The sequence below is a fragment of the Hippoglossus stenolepis genome, chromosome 18, assembly GCF_022539355.2.
Source record: "Hippoglossus stenolepis isolate QCI-W04-F060 chromosome 18, HSTE1.2, whole genome shotgun sequence".
Lineage (NCBI taxonomy): Eukaryota > Metazoa > Chordata > Actinopteri > Pleuronectiformes > Pleuronectidae > Hippoglossus > Hippoglossus stenolepis.
In genome coordinates, this window is record NC_061500.1 from 9,602,954 (window position 1) to 9,626,250 (window position 23,297).

The 23,297-nt window shown below is 43.0% G+C and overlaps 2 protein-coding genes across 4 annotated transcripts in view; both read right to left on the reverse strand.

Annotated features, from left to right (window-relative positions):
* The window catches only part of LOC118125433 (bone morphogenetic protein 10), a 3,254-nt gene extending 383 nt beyond the window's left edge, over positions 1 to 2,871 (reverse strand). The window contains exons 1-2 of the mRNA XM_035183979.2: positions 2,308 to 2,871; positions 1 to 1,969 (exon numbers count right to left, since the gene is read on the reverse strand). The exon at positions 1 to 1,969 is cut by the window's left edge and continues 383 nt beyond it. Of these exons, the coding sequence (XP_035039870.2) occupies positions 921 to 1,969; positions 2,308 to 2,647 (1,389 nt within the window). The 5' untranslated portion in view covers positions 2,648 to 2,871 and the 3' untranslated portion in view covers positions 1 to 920. The remainder of the gene's footprint in view (positions 1,970 to 2,307) is intronic.
* A 1,177-nt stretch (positions 2,872 to 4,048) lies between these two features.
* arvcfa (ARVCF delta catenin family member a) lies at positions 4,049 to 20,743 on the reverse strand. Of its 3 annotated transcripts, XM_035183836.2 has the most exons (16): positions 20,260 to 20,743; positions 15,882 to 16,055; positions 14,620 to 15,230; positions 11,952 to 12,430; positions 11,683 to 11,866; positions 11,482 to 11,599; positions 11,028 to 11,193; positions 10,224 to 10,241; positions 10,006 to 10,077; positions 9,008 to 9,135; positions 8,054 to 8,204; positions 7,772 to 7,964; positions 7,376 to 7,487; positions 6,547 to 6,634; positions 5,224 to 5,300; positions 4,049 to 4,955 (listed from the first exon to the last, which is right to left on the reverse strand). In XM_035183836.2, the coding sequence occupies exons 1-16, from the start codon at positions 20,278 to 20,280 to the stop codon at positions 4,863 to 4,865; spliced, it is 2,685 nt and encodes an 894-aa protein (XP_035039727.1). In that variant the 5' UTR covers positions 20,281 to 20,743; the 3' UTR covers positions 4,049 to 4,862. The 3 variants fall into 3 exon arrangements, with proteins under 3 accessions (XP_035039727.1, XP_035039728.1, XP_035039729.1); XM_035183837.2 differs by lacking the exon at positions 10,224 to 10,241; XM_035183838.2 differs by lacking the exon at positions 10,006 to 10,077.
* Positions 20,744 to 23,297: the final 2,554 nt, after the last annotated feature.

The following is a 23,297-nucleotide window of genomic DNA, read 5'->3' on the forward strand; positions in this document are numbered from 1 at the left end:
CAAGTCATTGTGATATAGTGGGTATAACGTATTTGTCATGACAGAGTAGTTCAGTTTGGATAAGCTGCAGCCGCTCAACTTGTGCGTCAGGAATTTCTGCCACAGCTAAATGTAGCTCTGAGAAATCCTTTGAAGAGAATGCATGATGGCATTTCACATAATGATGCAGTATGAATTTTGTCTATTGAGTATTGGCTATTCTGCTTCTGAATCCAGATTTAAATAATACAAAATTCAGATTCTGAACCTTGAAACACTGCACACAGGGTTTTGATCTCACATACATACTGATCTATTGGCATATACATAATGTTTTTTGATCAGATGGTATTACTGCAATATTTAACCGAGTGACTCACATGAATATGAATTACAGGAATCGTGATTAATTCCAAAAAAGTTTAACAGATATTTTCCCCTTTTGATTTTTTCGTTTATGATCATTTTGTCTGATGTGTGGCCCAGGGCTGCACGGGCAATAAAACAAAATCAATAATTATCACAATATAATTTTCATCAATAGAAATATCTAAACGATTGACCTCAGATTTGTAAAAAATGTTTCGCAGGGATGATGCAATGATTATCACGATAATCCACTTTTTATCTTGTTTATGAAAAAACACTCTCATATACAAAACCCACCATGTGATCGTCACAAATCATGACAGACTGAATAACACTTGCAGCGTTGCTTCGACAGCTTTATATTCTACACTAATATAATAACTGGTTTTCCTTTATACAATTGCAAATTTACAACATTCAGCACAAATTTGTGTCCATCACTAATTTACAACTAAGTCCAGAATTGTGTTTTTTTTTTTTCACACGCCACTGTATGAGATCTCGAGTAGATATAGTGGAAACGTGAGAAGATGTGTGCAATGTGCAGTCTCTATCGCTCTGTGTTTTCAGGACTATCTGCATCCGCACTCCGCCACCACCATCCCCTCGTACTTGTGATTGAAAGTGGTCAGGCCGTTATCGCGATAAAGGAGCGATATGGGCTCCAGTTTAGTGGGCACGCAGCAGGCACGCGATGCTCTCTCTGGACTCTTCTGACTCAGCAGACTCTGCACTATGGCGTGTTTGGTGGGCGAGACCTCGGAGGTCAATGGCGGGTTGCACACACCGCTGCACTCGTAGGCCTCGTAGCCCAGAGGCTGGATGATCCACGTGTCCCAGCCAATGTCTTTAAAATCCACAAAGAGCGGGGTCCTCTTGCACGGCTCGCTCTTAACATTGCGACGGATTCGGGGAGGTGTGTCGTAGATAAGGTTGGACTGCAGCTGCAGGAGAGACTGTTTGTCCAGGTCGTCCTGGTTTGCACGGCCAGCGTTGTGATTGACGTGCCCCCTGAAAGCTTGTTGGCTCCGGCCTGTGTTTTCAGCGAGGTCGTTCTTGTGTTCAATCATCTGGGTGAGCTCTTGTTTATCCTGTTTGTGGTCCCTGCTCTGATCATCGGAGAACACAATCATCACTGCGTTTTGTTTTCCCTCCGAGCTCCTGTCGATATCAATCTCAATCAAGGCTTCACCCTCCTCTGTGACCTCCTCTGTGGCCCCTTCCTCCTCTGGAGTTGTGATATGAACCTCCAATCTGTGAGCCGCACACCCCGACTTCCGCCAGAGCGTTACCACATGAGTCAGGTCAAACGACACCCACTTGTTATCTCTGACATGAACCTGCTTTGTCACCAGTTTCTCCAGATCCTCCATCTCCACCACCTCTTCTTTCTCCCTCCTTCTGCCTTCTTTCTCCACCTCTCTGGTCCAAACAACGCCCTCGTGTATATTGTAAATGGTCACCTTGCAGTCAAGGCCAGAATGTGGTCTTTGGGCCCGCCAGACCAGGGTGAAAAGGCGAAGCTCGGCTATGGTTATGTGCTCGTGGTGGGGCATGGAGAGGTTGAACGTCAGGGGAAATATCCGCACACCCCTGGCCGTTAAACTGTAGGGGGAGGAATCTGAAATTAAAATATCAATAAGTGTGTCTCAATTCGTTTTGCATGCTTTTACATGTGTCAAAACTCACGTTAAACTGTTAAATATTAGAACATACCCTTATTTTAAAAAACACAGTTATCTTAACAAATGTATTAACTTTGTTTAAATCACATTATTCAAAAATTGTCAAAGCGGAATAGTTTTTGTTATTCTAAATTAAACACAGTATCACTTTTAGAACGTCACATCAACCATTTCAGGTTTTTTTGACATCCTATTTTTTATGTTTTCTTAAGAGACAAAAAGTGCAGCAATCTTTACACGACTTTTTGTGGTGTTAAACAAAACAAGTCTGTACCTTCATTCTTGAAACTGCGCACAATGTTGGCCGAGGGCACAGAAGTGCGGTCGTTGGCAAAGTGGTTGTACAGCTCCAACATGTACTCGGGCGGCTCCGTACGGGCGGCGAGGGGCCTGGGCTGGGGCCTCAGCTCTGTGAGGTTCAGTGTGGACAGAATCTGCCTCATAAAGTCCTGCGCGTCAAGGAGCGGATTATCACCTACGTCCCAGCCGACTGACGCCCGGCGGTGGGTCTCGGGGGGCCTGATGGGACTGCTCCAGCTCAGGCCAGTCAACGCCAGAAGGAGGACATTCAGGGAGCGGATAAAGCCGAGGCTGGAGAAGACTGGAGAGGCCATGGTGGAGAGTGGAGGAACGGGTTTAGATCCAGAGACTGAGAAGCAGATGAGAAGATGTGATGGATCCTTTTGGGAGAGGACCCTTGCGAACAGTTCTAGGTTTTTTGAGGGAGGGCTGACCTTGGTTAAATAGGACAACAGGTTGGTGTTGGGGGCAAAGAGAAAACAGCTTTGCCCTCGTTGATCTTGTGGTCTGGTTGTGAGGGCAGGGCTGTGCTGTCCAATGTGCTGTGCTGACATGTGTCGAGATGTCACTAAGGCCGTGTACTCGGCCCTCCTCTCTCTCTCTCCCCACCACTAACTTATGACCTTAATTTCCACTGATATCCTAGCTCATTTTGATCTGCACCTTTCTCTTGACAAAGATACATTTTCAGTACCTTTAAAATGTGTAAAGATTCAAAACACTGTTATGTTATCAATTAATAATATTGTATAATTTATACAGGGCAATCTCCACAAGAGGCCAGTGTACATCTGTACATCTGCCCAATAAAAAATACTGCACTGAACATTTTCACAAAAATTAGGTAGAGAATATATTTATACTGAATATAAAGAATATTTACACCAAGACACCGGGTGACTTTTGAGGAGAAAATGTGAATATAAACAATGTTCACAAAAATGTCATTGGTTGTTGTGTGCGTTGTGTGCGTTGCTATTTATGGAAGTTAATGCATGATAATCCCTTGCTGAGTCACTGTTAGATCACTATGCATTATGTTGCTGGATTATATAATTTTGCAGAGGTTATGAAAGATTCAGTTAGTAAATCAAAATTTACAATTGAATCCACTTTTTATGTCAATATATTGCGATATTAGTTTTTTTTTTTTAAAGAACAGGGCTATGTTCAGGGTCGGTGAAGTAATTGGAAAAATACATTATTGCAATAACTGCTGCAGAGCTAGGTCGTATTATAGTGGCTCACAAGCTAAATAACTACACATTTGTTAAACCTGCCTTTCTGTGTGAATATTTCTATTTATTAGCTTTATTTTGCATCTGTAGGGACATGTGGGGGTTTTACAGACTGTTCTCTTTGAATAATTGACACACATCTGGCCTCTATGGAGCTCTGCTGTGTTTTGAAAAACTTGAAAACCTCTTTTAAATCTGACAATTGACATCCAGCCTAAACCCACCTTTGTAGCTGTGTTTGAAGTCCTTACACAGATAATATTTATGATTTCTCACCCTGTGTAGTGTGAACATTTCAAAGAGGAACATCCACAAGTCACTGCCTGTACGAAAAACCCAGCTCATGTTTTTATCTATTCATTTCAGTCTGACCAGAGCCAGTCAGTAGGTGATGTTTAAAGTAAAAGTCACCCACAGGAAAAGAGAAAAAACATATCACTCAGTGTATAATTAAGAAAAATAGAATATAAACAAAAATTAAAATTATGCACGTCATTTATTTTCATTTTTCATTCAACATCGCAATGCAAAAAGGACCACTGCAAAGCAGAGTTGTATTGAATGTAGGATTACTTACTATAAGCTAATACACATGACCTTTAATTAATAACATGGGTATTACAATAAATATTACAATATAAATGCCTTCATTTGGAGTATTAACAGTCCTTTGTTACACATTTACAATCTCATTTTGCCGATCGTGAATCAAATGGAATAGAGACAGTTAGCGAATGACTGCACAGTCTAGTCTGATGATCGATCTGTTAAGAATCAAAATGAATTCCAAATCATCTGCATGTTTTTGATGACTACGCCGACGAGAGCCCTAATGATCTCCAACACAGACCAAAAGTATTTTAAAAATCGTTTTATATCAGAATCTTCCTCAACAGCAGATCCACGTGTCACTTCAGGCCTTCGTGGCTTCGACCAACTCGAAAATATTAGAAATGATCTCATACTCGTGTAGCAGTAAACCTTGAAACTGTACATGTCATATTCTTTGGAGTCTCCATTCACCAGTTTGCATATTTAGTCTAGTTCACATATCACAAGTGATCCATCTTGAGCTTCAAACATATCATCCATCCAACCGATTGCCAAATAATCTCCATAATAAATACATGTAAATGTTTGGCACATTATCTCCTATGAACAAAGAAAATGACTTCTAACTGGATGTGTCCCTCTGTCCTCACACGAATAATCAAATGGCACGAATCCGTATCTCACCACTGGAAAGTGTCTCTGCAGGATTTAACCGGCGCGAGCGGCCGTGTTGTCATGTTTACACCCAGGAGTCCAGCGGTGGAGGCTTGTTATCCATGAGGCCCACCGCAGGTCTGCCAGCTCTGATGAAGTGTTTCCTTTCACTTGTGGCCTATAGGTCGAGAAATACGCACACGGCCAGTGTTAGTCGATTGGCGTGAAAAACCCTGACAGTTACAAACACAAGTCACAAGAATAACTTTAAAAATAAAATCCCTCAAAGCATAGTTGACATCTGCATTTCCTCCATACTAGGCCTAGGTTATAAAGTCAGTAATGAGTAAATGAGACTATATACAAATTGATTGAGTATGTATGTGCTGCTGTCATGATGTCTTTGAGGTTTTCATTCAGTGCTTTCAAAAGGCAGATTACTGTACCTGCAGAGCATCTCTTTCCACAACAGCTCCTTTCCCATCTCCAACTCTGTCGTTTGGCTCCAAACTGGAATATACATCTGCAAGAAAAGAAATACAAAGAAATATTGTCAAAGTAGCAGGAGACAACACGGCAAAGATTAGAAAAATGTAGATGAAGTGAACGGTCACCTGTAACGAGGAAGCTTTGGAAAGTCTGAGTTCTGTCACTTTAGAATAAAAATTATACACTCATGAAAGAAGATTTATCAATGAACCTCAGGATTCTGTCCCCTAAATCAACATTATATATTATTATAGCATATCAGTTCATTAGAAGTCAGTTAAATGCAAGTTAAGGATTAACGATTTAGCCTAAATGTAACTTAGCTAAAGTTAAGTGTCGAAATTTCAAGGTCCCTGTATTTATGCATGAATTAAATCAATTTGATGAGTCACCGAGCTGTATATTGTATATTAATGCAGCTACATGATTAAACTTTCTCAAATTAAATTTTTTTATATATATTTTATTTCAAGAAAGTGGCTCCGATGCTACATTAGCTCTGTCTCTTTTTAATTAATGTTACATGAACCATAATTATTAAAATAAATTGTTTGAAACTCAAAGTATTTCGTCAACAAATGTCTATCTGTGTATCTGCGTCTTTGTTTCTTCAACTAACAGACCAATGCGCTCATGTCAATTAGCTTTTACACCGTCTATGCTGCTACCGCTCCTGTCTCTCTTCATGAAAATTCTAACGTCAAGTAAATGTCAGGCTTTGAAAACTGAGGGCGACTTTTGAGAACTTAATAAGGTTTGATATAGACCCACTTGTTTTAAATGTTAATACTGCAGATCCAACCAGCTGAGCACCTATTGCCCTTTAAAGAAATGCAAGGGCTCATCTATTCATTTCAGGCCGAGAGACCAGAAAGAGAAACAGGCAAATACAATGAAATAAGTCAATGAAAGTAGCGTATAAAAATCTGTTTTATTAGGAAGCTAGAGGTCGCTCTCGATGTGGGAAAGTGCCCTTTTGGAATAATGCTCAAATGAAATGTGACTGGTGATGCGTGAGCCTGCTCTGCCTCTGGGAGAAGCTGCTCAGGCTAATAAGCCAAGTCTGTGCACTGATAACCTCAGCAGCACATCATTGGTTCAGGGCTATTTTCCAGAAGAATATAGTGGGAGCCTGAACATTTTTCTTTGTCCCTGACACGACAAGACCCACAGTATGTTTAAAAAACGCTTTCTGTTCCCTGAGCTAGAGGACACTTTCCTCATTCAGATGATGCTTTAATATCATATTGCTGAGGGAATTCATGCACTGATTTGCTGACCTTGGTTTTTGTCCATGAGAGGCAAAGTGATGTCATCGCCGCCTTGCTTTGCACTCTTGGACTTTTTAGTCGTTCCTGTGGTCGTTGGCTATCGAAAGACAAAATGAATTATGTTACAGGATGGCAGCAGAGAGACGGCATACGGATGTGGGCCACTTCAGGCGATGATGCCACACTTCTGGCCTGGATAAAATGGATGTGAGACTAAAGTGGCCCACTTGTAAAATAGCAAATATCCTAAAACAAACATACTTTTACATTTTTGGCAAACATAAGGTGCTATAGGTAAGGTGTCATTTAGATGTGAATCTAAATTGGCCCCTGTAGTAAATGGTTAATATGGCCCAAATAACACAAAATACATTTTTCCGACCTTGGCACCTTTGGTTGAAATGCGTTATTGCTATGGCTCACTTGTGGCCCAGATCTGGCAAACAGGAGCGGATCAACCGAGTGCCATCAGTCTATCCAGTATATGGGCCGGATGTCGGCCGTTTAAGATGTAGGATGTGGGCCAAATCTGGGCCAAAACAATTTTTCTATGTGTATTATGATTTCTTCTTGTTCTAATTTTATATAACATGACTTTACATTTGGAAACTGATTCCTTTTCATCCAAATCGCCTCAGTCAAAGCATTTATTTCACAGTAATCATCTTATTCTTTATCCTTGTTAGACAGCAACAAGCAACATTATTTCTCAACACATATTACCGGGTATAAAGTAGTTATGCACATGCCACATCCATGATGGTGGTTTACTCTTCAAAGTTTATGTCGTCCATTGTGCATGCTGAGTTTTAAATGAGCAGGAAATAGGAACAAATACCTTAAAGTGGCTCTTGTTCCAACCGGCCTTGATTAAAATGTTTCTCAGGTCCTTGTAGGCCCATATTGTCTGGAGCACGTGGGACGCTGCCTTGGTCTCCCGCGCTGATTGGCTGACGACAGATCACCAGACATTATGGTAAACAACAGAGGACAGCTCAGAGACAATACTGTCCTGATGATTAAAATCCGTTTTTGGTTGCCCTGGGATACTATGCTCATAATATCATGAGCTATCGCATCAAGGACATGTCAGAACAAATGCAGCAACTAATCCAATAATACCAAATGCACTCTGCTTTGTTTTTCTGCATTATTTTTACAAAAGGATAACGTTTGAGAGTTTCAATTTGGGGTTTTGGATGTTCTATTATTATTCTATAAAGAGATTACTTACCTGGACTTGTTGATGGCCACCAGCTTCTGCACAGCATGACCCTGTATGAGCGCTCTGGCGTTCTCTGGGCTATCTGTGATGATCTCATGGATAGTATTCAGGATAGAGACCACCGTATCTCCCTCCAGGTTCTTCGCCGGGTGCTGCTGCCCACAAGGAAGATTGCCGACAAGGTCCCTCAGAGCGTAGTTCCCTGCAATGACAGGCGGCGTGGCCAACTTAGTGTGAGTGTGCAGGTGTCACAGAGCCCGGGGTATGCTGGTGAGAGTTACAAGCCTGAACCTATGAGGTCTTTATTCCTCCTGTCCATGGCCAGGTTGCGGAGAGCAATGGCCACAGCTCGCACCACTTTGTCCACATCGGAGCGCAGCAGCTCCACCAGGATGGGCAGCCCTTTCTCTTTTCGCACCGTGGCCCGGATGTAGCTGGACCACTGCAGACACAACGGATATAACAGCTGAGTGACGGCAACCCTTTGCTTCAGGGGCTCGGTTTGTCATCTTTCCACCTTTTTCAAAAGCACTCATATTATCACAAGCACCAACTAAATCATGAAAAGTTCAATTCTCTCAAGTGATCTGTTGCGTGTGATGTAATTCAGGGTCAAAATCTTAGTATTTTAAGGCTTTAATCTGAGCAGTGCCAGAGCATTGACGTTAAAATAAAGTGACACAGCGATGGAACCACCTGGAGTTCCTTGCGGGGAAAGAGATTTCTTTGATCATGTCGGATGGTGACAAAGTCAATCCAGAGAATCCAGTGAGATAAAGACCATCAAACCCATAAATACCTGATTTTCACGAAACTTGGTGGAAGGGTGCGTATACAGGGTATATATAGGGTATAGATCAGGTAAGAACCCTTTAGATTTTGGTGCAGTTGCGTTTGTATTCTGGTGCGGATCCCCAAAAAATCTAAAGAATTTAAATGTGGTTTCATAAGGGGACTCTTGGGCCTTGGCAGAGGTATGCTCTCTATTGAGAGCCATTCTAGTCTTTGTCTTATTTCACGCTTTAATATTGATACAGCTTCACAGACAAAGCCTGGATATGTTCAGTAGACAGTGTATAACATCAGGACAAAATGAGAGCAGCCATGGTAATCTTCTTTGGATATATAATGATTCTCAGCGGTAAGCGTTAGATTTTAAATCAAAAATCATGCAAGGTCTAAGCATCCAAGTAAAAGAATCCACTATGAATGGGTCAACCGAGTGTCGCTATTCCAACCACTCACAGCCCAATGTCCCGCAGCCAGGTTCTGCACTGCTCCTGCAGCCGCCTCCAGAGTGTTGTTGTTATGACTGCAGGTGAGAAGAGAGAGGTAGAGCCTCACCACCTCCGGCTGGTACAGCAGCTCCAACCCTTTAACAGCAAAGGCAGAGAAAGTCAGGAAGGACCGTGAAGCAGTGGCAGTTCAACCGCATCAGTGGGTTAAGGCGTTAGATGGTGTTTGTATACATGTTGTATACATGGGAAATATGTCAATGTTATTCCAGAATCTCTGTATCAGAACATAGGCAGGTTAGAAAGATAAGAATATTTAGATGTAGGGAGGAAATTCACTACTCTAGCAGCCTCCTGCAGAGTTTTTTTTATGTGTGCCAGCAGCTGGACGCCTGACAATTGGTATAAAGCTGACCCTGGATCGTAACATGCTTGTCATTCTGATTTGCATTCACTGGCTGCAGCGTGGGAGGCATCAGCGTAGCTCTGCTCTCTGTTCAGTCCTAAACTACTACTGAGGGATTGTTTTTCTGCACACAGAATGAATCCATGATTAAAATCAGCCACAAGGCTATACACAGAAAACGTAAAGATAGTTTAGCTGCACAAATCTCTGAGGTATGCACATACTGTAGCTCATGCAGAACCATAAATGCAAATTCCTGTTCCTACCAGAGTAAATGTTCCTCTTCTAGATGTTGCCAGATAAAAATGTCTTTCAGTTGGTGGGTCTTTTTTGTTTTAGTAATGAAACTCTCATCAAGTGGTGCAGGTGCTGATGTGTGGCTTTGAATTTAAATGAATTCCCTTTCAGGCCATGCCAGCATCATGCTTTCAGAACAAATAACAGCACAGAGAGCAGATGCAAATGCTTCATATTAGAATGATGATGACATATGATGAAAACTCTACATGATTTATTTACCCTCTAATCTACAGCCTCCTATAACATTACTATAAGTCGTACTGCAATCGATATTTTGTTAAATCTTTTCAGAAATCATATACCTTTCATTTGATCTGTACGTTTTGGTAAATCCAATGTACCGTACTTTCTGTCCATAAATCCATTTTTCCAACCTGTACATCACAGACACACACATGCACACAAACACAAACACAAACACAAACATCGGTTTTCATTGTACACTGATACACAATGACAGCAAATATCCAATCACCATAATACTGCCATGGAAATATTCAGGAGGAGCGTGCGGACTGACCTTGATTGAACCACTCCTCTGGTGAATAAGGTTTGAAAGGAAAAGAAGAGAGAGAACAGGGACTATAAGATTAGATTATGCAGGAGGAGGACAAAGCACAGAGCTCCTCGATGTGGTGTAGGACGCCGCTGACAAACAGGCACATCCTGCGTCACGTTTGACTCAGTGCGGCATTCGTCAATTTTGTGCAATTAGCTCTGGAAGGTTAGCATTGGTAAAAAAGCTATCAAACTGTAAATCACAATTAACTCCAACTTTATTGTTTCTCCATTAAGTCGTTCCCTTCCATCACAAACAGCTGCAGTCCATTAATTACTGTTGATCAGTTCTAATTGAAACTGCTTCTTACATAGGTTACGTATTTTCACGAGTTTTTCACGATCTAAAAACCGTCCTGTTTGTTGCATCAGTTGTAAAATAAAAAAAACGGGGGGAAAAACGATATCACATAACTGATGTAACCAAGTATAAGACAACTTTTTCCGTTTTTGGGTACTTGCACTCCTACTGAGTGAAATCTCTCGTCAGCTACTGCACAGGGTGATGAAATATTCAGGCTCTCATTGGCATACAAGGGGGCAAAGAATGTGAAGGCCCTGCTCGAAGGCAGTACACGCTCCAAGGAAGCTGTTCAAACAGAAAACGGTTGGTTTGAGGAGATACTAGAAGATTTTACAACTGTTAAGGGATAATCAGGGACTAAACACCTAAAAATGGGATTGTTATGTGAGGAGAGGAAGGAGGAAAAACAAAGAATAGACTTAGTTGGCATTCATGAACTGTAATGTGTTATGGCCGACTAACCTTTGGGCCTTTTCCCGCCAAAACAGTCAGGTTCGTTCTTCTTCTTCTGCTGCCCGACCGACCTCATCAGACTGGAGTGGGGCTCCTGGAATCGCTCGGCTCCCGGTATCTCTTTGTGAACGTGATAGGAGAGGTTTCGCAGAATGCAGACGCAGTTCTCCACCGACTAAAATGGCGAACAATGACAGAGGATTTCAATCAAATATACTGTACAGGTACTTATTCTTTAGATTTATTCTTTAGACGGAAATGAAAGAAGTCAAAAATTAAATTCTAAGGAAATGTCAAAGACTTTGGAGAACCGTCCGCCATCCAATGTGTACAGGCTATTAACCTAAATTTGAAGTATACTCACTACTATATTAATAAATGATAAAACTTAAGGAAAACACATTTTGGATTGAATATTTTTCTCAAATCTCAAAACATATGTCGGTGTGTTGACGCCAACAACCTTATTGTCAGTATCCTTGTTGAGAACAGCTGACTGCAGGGCGTGAAGGAGCGCGTCCACCAGCCCCTGACAATCCCTCAACCTCTGTCGAGCCTCCGCCCCATCTGAGCTGACATTCCTGCAGGAACAACTCAGTTCTATCACACCTCAGCTCCCAGGAACATTTGTCTTTCACTCTTTGACAGCAGCAGCAGAGATTACCTCAGACATCCAGAGGTGTTCTTGAAGACTGTGGTCCAATCAGCGCTGTGCATTTTGGAGGGATCGGCCGAGTCTCTCCTCCAGCCCGAGTGTGGGATGATGATTTCGTCGGTCAGAGTTTGAAGGCCTTGGTTGATGACCATCATCTTCAGTGGCTCGTGTGAGGAGAGGTTCCACAAAGTGCCTGCAGGGGAACAAAAATACTGAAGTTGTAGAAATAAAATTAAGGTTTGTTATGGCTCGAGAAACACTCAGGATTTTCACAGTACCTGTGACCAGCTCTTTGACCTCCATGCTGCTGGTCTTCCTCAGCAGTCTGACCAAAGCTGGTATGCCATCACAGCTCTTGATGGCCATTTTGTTATTGTGGTCTTTCCCAAAGGAAATGTTGCGCAAAGCCCCACAGGCCTTACGGTGGACTTCAGGTTTCGGGTGGTCCAGTAGTTCCACCAGGATCGGCACGCCGTTCAGCTGGCGGACGTCCTGCTTGATGCGATCGTTCTCATAACACAGGTGCTGCAAATAAGCGGCCGCGTTGGACTTGACCGGGTCCATCGGGTGGCTGAGCATGGAGATGACCTCGTGCAGGTTGGGGTCCCTCCAGCGCGGGTCTCTGCGGATGCTGTCCAGGCTGACCATGCTGCTGCGTTTGTGGGGGAACTGCAGGGTCTGTGCTCGGCACATGGCCTGGAAAAAGGGATTCAGGTTCCCCTCTAGCTGGGCCATGAAGGCGTCATCGTAGCCACCTCTGAGGGGACAGAAGAAGTCATGCATGCATTTATATATCGTGATCAGGACAAACATGCAAAATCATTATTCAATTTTGATAATTTGGATGATTTGGGATAATTTACGAAATTAGCTTACCTTCTTGCAGAGAATAAGAGGAGAGGGTTGATAACAATACTACTGAATGTGAAGCTATACCGTCAGTAGGTGATTATCCTAGCTTAGCATAAATACTGAAACCATGGGGAAACTAGCCTGGTTCTGTCCAAAGTTTCAGAGAAAGAAATAGGCCTTCCAACACCTGAAATGGACTTAATTAAAAAATCCAAGTTCAAAAATGTGAAAATGTATTTTGAAGGATGGTTATGAACGGGACTATTTCTTGACCATGTGCATTCACAATTTTTTTCTTGTTATCTGGCAAACTCATATCACAAATGTTATGAGATCTTTGGGCAGAGCCAGTTTAGCTTTTTCCTCCTGCATTAAATTTTAAGCTAAGCTTTGCAAACATCTCCTGGCTGCAGCCTTATATTCAACCGACGACTAAGAGAGCTATCGATCCTCTCGTCTATTCCTCAGATAGAAAGTGAGCATGCTCTCCCCAAAATGTCACCCTGTTCATTTCATTTTCCACAGGGTGAATTAAAGGGCCTAATAGAGCTTTGGTGAGTTTAACACCGGGCAACAGTGAGTTGTGTCTTTAGTAAACAGCTCTGTCACTTTATATGGGCTAAGGAAAAGCTTCTGGCAGGGAATAACAGGTAAAACCTCCTTATTTATTGACTTTGCAGCCGGCTGCCTGATTGATACCAGATGCTGCTTAACTGCTGTCCATCTGTCTATCTGTTGTCCGCGCTCACTCCCAGGAACAGGATAAAGGCAACTGTACTGCCTGTTCAACTGCTCAGGTTAATATGGGTTATTATCACAGCAAGTCATCTGCGATAAAAATTATACTGAGCGGCGACTGTGTTTGCTACTGCTACAGTTTTTTTCCCCCCAGGAAGTCTCAGTCGTGGCATCTGAATCTCTGACATCATCTACATTTGTAAACAAAATGGCTGCTCATAACATGGGACATGGAAAAACATCATAGACCAGACATGAAGATGGATGACGAGTCTCCACTTCCTCCCACTGTCAAGAAGTGAAGTGAAAATATCCCTGATATGAACACTGGGATTTTTGGGGCATTTGTAGCCAGAGTGATCAGAAGATTGAGCCACAGTAGCAAGTAGCATTCCACCAATCGTGAGTGAGTCTCAGCTGTCAATCATGATGTTTCACCCCATTTTTATCAAATTACTAATCAAAACCAAACTTACCAGAAAAATGAACACTCGAACACACATCAGTGTAATGACCTACTTACAATGACAGGAACCAGCGTGAAGAAAAATGTATTCAACGTGTATTTTCACTTTTTAGTTAGGTAGGGCAGTATTCACGACCTATACTGCAGCCAGCCACAAGAGGGAGATCGAAATGCTTTGACTTTAGGGCAAGTGCAATATCCAATTCACTTTTAATCTGCATTTTTATCCTGGGTCTTGCATGATATGTCTTTGTGTACTGTTTTGTTGTTGTTGTTGTTGGTAGTAATATGTACTGTTCTGCAGCTGCTGTAGCACTTTGGCCCAAAAACAAATTTCCCCTCTGGGACATTCAAAGTATATTTGATTTGATTTGACTTCAATTTTGGGGCGCCATCATGTCATCCATCTTTATTCACAGTCTGTGATTTAGATTGTTTTGCATTTTGGTTTGTCTTGATGCGCCTTTACATCCACAGCTTTAAAGACACCATGCATCATTACACCATGCATTCGAATCAGTCTCGGTAGCCTTGTTGAGAGGAAAACTCAAAGGACCATATTGACTGAGCATAGACTGAACATTAATAATGATCCCACGTCTGTTGTCTGACCACAAAAGTATAATAAGATCAAAGATTGACCCTAAATTAATGGACTCCATCCCAAACCCTCTACAGAGGAAAAGATTGGCACAATCATTATAGTGACTGCAAGATATATATTTTAAATGTGTTTATGGTGTAATTACTGAAATATTACAGATTTTCTGTCTGTAGAGACTCATCGGTTTTTGTCTCGACATCATTCGCACCATAAAAACCACAAGAGTCCTTGAAAGCCATTTACACACTTTCCCTCCGTGGGATCAATAAAGTTTGATCTAATGTACCTGGTTCTCGAGGGCTCTCTGAGGAGCTCCATGGTTGTAATTGGCCTGAACTGGTGGATCCCCCCCAGTGTCGGATAACTGGCGGTCGGGTGGTCGGTCTTCATGTCCAGGGGATTCTCTCCCCGCTCGCCGCCGCCCTCCTCCTCGGCCTGGCCACTGAGTGCAGCAGGGGCGTAGCTGTCCCGGAGGAAGGGGAGGGTGTAGTGGGCCCCAGGCTGGAAGTTCTTGGCCGGCCAGTAGCCGTGGAGGGTGGCGCGGGATAGGCTGCCGTACCCTGCGCACATGTCGCCCCCGATGCCTCTGTAAGCATCAGGCAGGGTGTACACTCGGCTCTGGCTGTCTGGATTCACCGACTGAGGCTCCCCGGGTGGCAGGACCGCCTGAGGCTGAGGAGGTGCTGTGGCGGCGCCGCCGGTCGTCGCGATTGGTGTAGCGGACTCAGTGGGTTCGGTGTTAGCTCCAGGAGTGGATGGCTCAGCTGGAGCGTTGTCTTTAACCACTGGGGTGGACGTGAGATCAGGTGATGTCTGGAAGTTCTCCAGTTGTGTGTCTGATGATTCTTGGCTCTCACTCAGGGCCTGTTCACCCTCTTGTTCCACAGCCTTGGACTCCTGCAAGGATAAATGCATCACAGCTAGATATCTCCACAACAGTCTAATCAAAATCCCTGTTAGTCAATGAAATCCCATTGGTTTGTGAGATCTACAGGTTCCCTCTGCCCCTTTACCACCAAATTGGTTTGTTCACAGTCGGAGCAGGAACTATTTGGTCTTAATTTAGCCAAACATGTTTCTGTTGCCTACAGTGTGTTTATTTCTCATTTAAAACCCTGCCGCACCATCCCAGCTCATTTTTCATACTGATGATCAATCATCATCATCGCAGTGCTTCTCTGGCCTTGTGGGCCACCAGTGAATAATGAATTCTTCTTTCCAGCCAAACAATAATGAATCCCCCTTGTTGAAAATGAGTTTAGATTGGACTCTGATGAAACAACTTGAGGTCCAGCCACTGTTTAGAAGCCGAGTAAATTGCCGGAAATTTAATCGCCTGGTTGAGTCTGTTGATTTTAACTCTTTCGCTGGAGAGTGAGAGCGAGGCTTCTCGTTGCTGTTTGTAGAAACCGAATGACATAGAGGTTAATCGCATTCAATTTCATGGTGTCGTTGTCGTGTCAAGTTTGAGAAGCACTGCTTTAATGGAATTTTCTAATAATATTGTAATTTGACTCTGAAAACTGAAATGAACATTGAGTCGCACACCTCAGTGTCCGTCTGGTGCGGGGTGTCGGTCTCCAAGGAGCTCTCATTGGTCGAGGTCACCACGGAGGCGATGGAGGTGGGCGTGTCCAGTTCGTCAGTGGCGGACGGGTTATCCAGAGTGGGCTCTTTAGCCTCCTGGGCCAGAGATAGAGGAGGAGGAGGACCCTCTGAGCTCTGCTCCAGACGACACACACAGAAATGGGTTGGACACGGATGCTGCATGCAATCAGTGTTAATGCATCATTTGTGGGTATTGTGAACATCACATCTGCATTACACACAAATAGAGAGAAGATTATGGGATGGACGAGAAATGTACACAGCCCATATTAAAAAGAAATTAAATGTGCTTTAAAACACGGTCAAGGACTTCCATAATTTTGTAATGTCCCAAAGAAAAAGTCACCGCCCTCAACTATGTCCCCAAAACGGCCCAAACAGACCCATCATTCTGGTTTCTGAGGTTCTCAGGCTTCTGAAATCTGACTTTCCTTTTTCATTCGATTTCAATTAAGTATTCTGTTTAGTATTTAGTCTGTTATCTTACTCCAACCCTCTGTTACAATTCCCATCTTGTCAATTGTTTTGTTTTAGTCTTGGAGGGAAAACAAGCTATTAAAGTGCGTGCGTGTGTGCGTGTGTGTGTGTGTGTGTGTGTGTGTGTGTGTGTGTGTGTGTGTGTGTGTGTGTGTGTGTGTGTGTGTGTGTGTGTGTGTGTGTGTGTGTGTGTGTGTGTGTGTGTGTGTGTGTGTGTGTATGTGTGTGTGTGTGTGTGTTTGTGTGTGTGTGTGTGTGTGTGTGTGTGTGTACTCTAAAGTTGCTTACTCACAGTCAAGGGATGTATTCAGAGCTCAAAAAAGGGGATAAGCTGCTTGATAAGCTTTGCCTCCATAGCTGCTGGTCAGGCAAATCATATTCTATTGTGTTGTGTATATGCAATCTTCCACTATTGTCGTCCCACTTGCCGGATCACACACCTCCCTGAGTCTGCAGCCGTGCACGCTCCCCTGTCTGGCCTCCGTGCACACTGGCGCTGACCATCGCCTCTTACAGTCTGTCACCTGAGGTTGGCTGTGCGTCACTCAGAAAACACTGAGTTAATCATCAGAGAGGCTGACCGACCCGCTCTAGCTCGAGGCCCCCGGAGAGAAGCCTCAGAGAGGAGACGTGGAACTGCGGTGAGATTCATTTTACAAATACACCGGTATCCTCTTTCGAAAATTAAAACTTCGACTTTTAAACAGGAAAAAGGTGTGAAATACGGGCACTTCAAACTGAAGTGATTCGGCCAGTAATTATTGTGTAGTCACTAGTCAGCAAAAACATACAGGGGAAATCATATAGGAGGATAGATGCCATTTAACACTTAATTTACTAATTGTGTTGTTTTTCTTGTGTCGTGTTTTATATCCTTGTGTACAGACGAGGTTATAGCTGCATAATGTATTATTTTGTTTATTTCTATCATGTAATACTTTCGAGTAAGTTGTTGTTATGAGAATAAGTTGAAATCTGCTAATTACATGTGCAATTTATTGGGAAATCCCTTAAATTTAAAGCCCTCAATGTTGCTACTTATCCTCTTTAAAATAAAAAAGGGTTTGCCCTTATCTTGCGTCATACTTCTTAAAACTTTGATAATAATTTCAGGGAGCAGATTTTCCTTTTCTTTGATATGTACAGAAACTGACAGACAACATCTTGCAGGGGTACTCGGCTACATGTTTTCTCCATTTCAGTTGAAGTGGCTCGCTTTAGCCTGCTCGAGAGCAAACAGTGTAGTGTCTGGTAATAATTTAACAGCCAGCAAGCAAAACAATGTTTTTCAGAAGTAGCTGCATCTGCATCGGACATCTCTCCACCGGCGGGGAAAAAATCGTTCGTAACTGTGTCACAATCTGTATCTGTATGATCAGATATCAGTGGTTTTTGTGGGGTGAAGATTTTAAAAATGACCCCCGGACAAAGTACAGCAGCTCTGTGACGGGACTCGATGTGAGCAGCCAGTCGTTCAAGGTTTTTGTTATGAGGCCTGATTCACCACCAGCGGCTCCTAAATCAATAATCCAGCTGCCGCTCTGATACAACATGTGGATATCTCTGTAATTTCCACTTGCTTATTTCAAACAGAACTTAAACTCTCTTTTCTCTTCAGCAGAGTGTGCTTCATTAACCAGAGTGGATTAATTATTCAGCATCTTGGTCGGAGAGAGAACCGGAGGCATTTTTGTTTTTTAACTGTAAACACATTTTATGCAGATTTTCTTCCAAAATTCACATTCATTCCGGTGTGTGTCTCCAAAAACACTCGTGATTTCAGTCAATATCGAATTATCTGACACACCTGTTTTAGTTTCGAAGGCCTGGTGGTCGCAGCGGGAGAATTTCGCTAAAATCTGGGACAAACAATGATGTAAACAACCCCATCAAAACATCAGAGTATAATTAAAAGCTTCTATTATGGAGGAGATCAATTCCGCTGCATCATTTATGAGCCATTTTACCACCTGAATTGCTTATCCACTCGAAAGTCATTTCACTATTCAGAACTGGGACATTATTGTACATGATCTCACAGGATATATATATATATATATATATACACTGGATGATGTACTGATAGGTGGATGACAAAAACAAATAAACTGTTAAAACCTCCTGGCTATCGTCAATCTGAGGCCACAACATTAAACCGAACAAGTTCCAGAGAATTCACCTCCACTGCATTGAATCAGGCTGCAGCGAGCCGCGGAGCTAATGTGCAGGGCGAGAGCTGGATTCGCTTTTCAGACACCCCACCAAACACAAGTGGCCCTCATATCCGAGCACAAAATGTGTCAGAGGGACGGGGAGATGAAAGGGTCACCCAGGGGAAATTGGCAGCGAGGAGATAATCTCAGTTTGAACAACTCCGGGGGAGGTTGATTGGATATTGTTAGGCGGCACTAACTGAACGCCTGGCCCGGAGACAGACAGGGTACCACTGTCCTCCACAGACGGCTTGATTAAGGATTTGGAGGACGGTAATAGGCTGGACAGGGGCCCGCACGCTGTCCCCTGTCTGATTCGAGCTCCAGGGAAGGCCAGGCCACTCTGAGTCAAAGCTCATTTAAATAACTCACTGCACCATCACTAACTAAGTGTGCCCACAGAGCCAAATAGGTCAAGACGATGACGCTCAATCTGACTTAGCTGTAAAGACGTGGAGGTATGGTATATGGTGCAGCGATGCAGGAGACAGAATGACATGACGAGCATCTTGTGCCTGTCAACTCTCAGTATTGAGGCCAGCAGAAGCCAAGGTATTATTTCGGGAGACAACCGAGTCTGATCTAATGCTGAGTGAGGTCAGGTTTGTTGGTGACCAGCTCAAGGGCATGACAGACACAAGCCACAAATTCAACTTGTCACAAATCCATGCCAAAGAGACACAAAGATGGTGAAGTGAGTGTGTGCGGGGATCAAACTTGAGTGTGTATTAGTTTGCAGTTTGTGGGGCTGAAAGAGTGGCGCGTCCACAGGATAATAAAACATGACATCAGCCCACTGATGTCAGAAGACATTAGTCACAACTTTGTCACAACTCATCTGCCCTGCACTATCTGTTGAATCCGAGATGCTCGTGCTGGTCACTGTTAATTTACAGAATGTGTTGCTGTACGTTGCGAATGGAAAAGCCACTGAAATGACATAGATTTTTATTTGAGGCTTGTTTCCTGCAGAAACACCATTGTCTGCCATGCAATACGTCCTGTTCACCCTTATTCTAACCAGGCTGATCTATTTAGGGTAAATACTCGTTCAAGATGACGGCACAGAGGAGAAGAAGGGAGGATACTCAGTCTCAAAGTTTCCATTTGGAGCCTCCTCTTACTCCTGATAATGCTCTGATCCTCAAATAGTTAAATACTGCATGGTCAGATTTAATGTGTCTCTGATACATCATGGCAATACACTTACCAGAGTGTGTGCACCATTTTCCCCCTGGAGGGACAACCTCTCCTCATAATGCAATCAAAGATTATCCCCCTTTATAAGCTTGCCTATGCATTTTGCACACACGCACTGCCATGTGCATGCACGCACACACACACGCACACACACACACACACACACACAGACACACACACACTTGATGAAGATGTTAGCATCATGTCCCCCATGCACACAAGGAGACTGCACCGAACAGCAGTGAGAGGGAAGGAGGTGAAGCGACTGATGCCTCCTTCATTCATCATGACAGAGGCAGAATGCATAAAGCGGTGGTGGGCTTCAGTTCTCCGCAGGAAGAAAAAAAAAACTGATAGGCAAAAGCAAAAAAAAAAAAAGAAAAGAGGGAGGGTACAGAGCAAATAGAGCCATTCCACCACACACTTACCTCTTTCACTTCAGCAGGCATTGCCAAATATTTTCTGCTTCCCCACAAATGATGAACAAGATGCGTCCCCCGGTGAGACGTCTGTCCCCCTGCCTCGGCTGAATTCTTGCCTGGACTCTTCCTCTGAGCATTTGAGGCAGTTCAAACATGAGCAGCCATCCTTTCCTCCCAGCTCTCACCAACACATGTCCGCTATCCCTCCCTCTCCCTCTCTCTTTCTCTCTCTCCCTCCCTCACTCTCCTCCCCTCTCTCTCTCTCTCTCTCTCTCTCTCTCTCTCTCTCTCTCTCTCTCTCTCCTCTCCTCTCTGCTTCTATTTCTCTTTCTCTCACAAAGACCCTATGCACACGTTTGCTCAACACAGACGTTCTCACAAACACGTCCACAAACACACTCATGCATCCATACAAACACTGGGCAGGGGCTCCCTGTCATCACTGCACTCCTCCTCTGCACTGATGTGTGCTGCAGTTTAATGCGTGCGCTATTACCAAGATGCTGAATCAACTGTGTGATGCTGAGCCTGTGAATGGCTTAGGTAAGTGCAGAGCCCTGCAATCCCTGCGCTCTGTACCCATATTTTCTGGCAGGCAGGCAGGCAGGCAAGCAGGGTGCACACATGCACACACACACACACACACACACACACACACACATGCACCATTCCCTGTGGGCTCACAAGCAGATGCAGCTGGAGTACAGAGCAGCCCACTCTACTTCAGTCCTGTGTCACCCATGTGCAGCATAATAAGGGGTGAGGGATGGGGAAGGTGCATAAACACTCTCTGCAGCAGCAGCAGCAGCAGCAGGCAGAGCAGCAAACACACACGCCATGCTGGAACCAACACTCTGCAAACTGTACCAAACCAATCAAACAGCTTCTCCACCACCCATCACCGACTGCACCCAGGTCTTCTCCACACGACACCTGTGCGTTGTCATTGGTTAGAGGTGCAAAAAATACAAAGGGGCTGAAAATATCCTGCAAGCAGGTCAGGTGAGTGCTCCTCCTGTTTTTATAGATGTCATCACCGGGACATTTTGAGTAACTTCACCGTTAATATACTTCCTGGTGTTGGACTTGCGTAGAACTGGTGAAGTATTTGGGACAGACATTACATTTAACTGGGACAAACTCCTTTTGGGGCTTGTACGCTCAACATCTACAGGCGTTAAACAAAACACTTAACACTGGAATACTGGGCATGGCTGAAGAGGAAACTGTCAGACACAGACATTAAGCCAGACGTCCAAGCTATAGAGCAGTGGATCTCGAACTCTGGTCCTTCAAGGACCCTTAACTGACACAAACTAGACCCCCATTATGAAAAGAGTTTTGCTTTTAGATGTTTTTTTTACAGGAGGTGTATGAAATTCAGGATGAAAACAGTGATACATTCTGTCAGTGTGTTACTTATGGAGGAAATTATAGTATAAATAAATGATTCCCCTTTTACCGGAGACCCCTCTGGTACCTCTCAAGGACCCTTGGGTGTCCACGAACCCCTGCTATGAATCACCTTTTCTATGAAACTTCAGCAATTCAAACTTTGGACAGAATGGAAAAAATGTTATTTCCCTAAAACGTTCTTCTTTTGTTTAATTTTGTTTATTTATTTAAATCTAGGGTGAAAACCAGGCGGGGGGCAGAATGTCTGCCATCGGGGCCCCGAGGCTCAGGAATGAATTGCCTGAGGAAATAAGTTTGTCTGAGACAGTGTCTTCTGTTAAGTATCAGCTAAAACATACTTTTGTTGGGAGACATATTCATGAATGTGCTTCCATTACCATTATTATTATTAACTTCCTTCTCTATTTTAACTGTTTTCCCCTTCTGCATGCCGAAGTGCCCTTGGGCAAGATACTGAACCCCAAATGGTCCTCATAGAAAAAAGTGCTGCACATAGATGCACTGTATGAATGTGTGTGTGAATGGCAAAACTGTACTGTAAAGCACTTTGAGTGATTAGACTAGAGAAGCTCTATATAAATACAGACCATTTACCACTTAACATTTCTCTTTGGATAAAGCTATTATTATTAGTAGTAGTAGTAGTAGTAGTAGTAGTAGTAATTGTTGTAGTACTAGTAGTGGTAGTAGTAGAATTAGTAGTAGCACTAGTATTGTTTAATTCTTTTTATTATTTTCTTATGCTTTTTAGTCACAAATGGAAAAACACCCTGTGTTCATATTTTTATTTGTGGATATTTTATAGTTCCATTGTTAAAAAAACAAACAAATAATGCTACTGTGGTTATGTGATTCCAAATATAGGATCAAAATATATATGAATAACTCATAGACGTCTTGGCTCATTCGATTACATCATCTAATATCGGTTGAGGCGTAAGTCAGATAATCGCAGTCGATCTGAGACAAAATCCACAGATCATCATGAAGTCCGGCTTCTTACTTACTTTCTATGTTTAAATAAAGAATCATACATTAAAACATTTTCCTCTGGGCACAGAAACAATAATAATCCATGTGAAAATAAAACCTCCTGCGATCATCCACACAGCAGGGCGCTCGATCAGCTGTCTGTCTTATTGATTTCGGGACAGCTCTTAATATCATTGATCCTGAGACATTTAGAAATCTTTATTGGCCTCTGTGGTATTTCTTTCATATTAGTTTGTCTCCAGCTTGTTAGTGCTGTGCAGTTTGTCATCTTTAACGTTACACATCGACATTTTTTGTGAGGTTTGGTTCATTAAACTCTTTCTCATTTGATGGAATCCCGTGTTGGCATCAATATAACTCAGAATACCTCCTTCAATACAGGTGAAGTAACAGAGAACCTTGAATCCTGTGTCCTAGACATCAAACGATCTATTTCATCAGGAAATCAGTTTAAAAAGTAAGAAGCTGTTGGAGCTCCCTCGCAGTGGAGTTAACATTTGAGACATCTCTTTTAATTAAAAAGGAAAAAAAAAAAACCTTTGATGCTTCCATTGTGAAATCAAAGTGAATCAGCGTGTTTTCACATTAGAGAGATTTCCTGACACGCGGAAACTGATCCATTTGTTCCAGAGGAG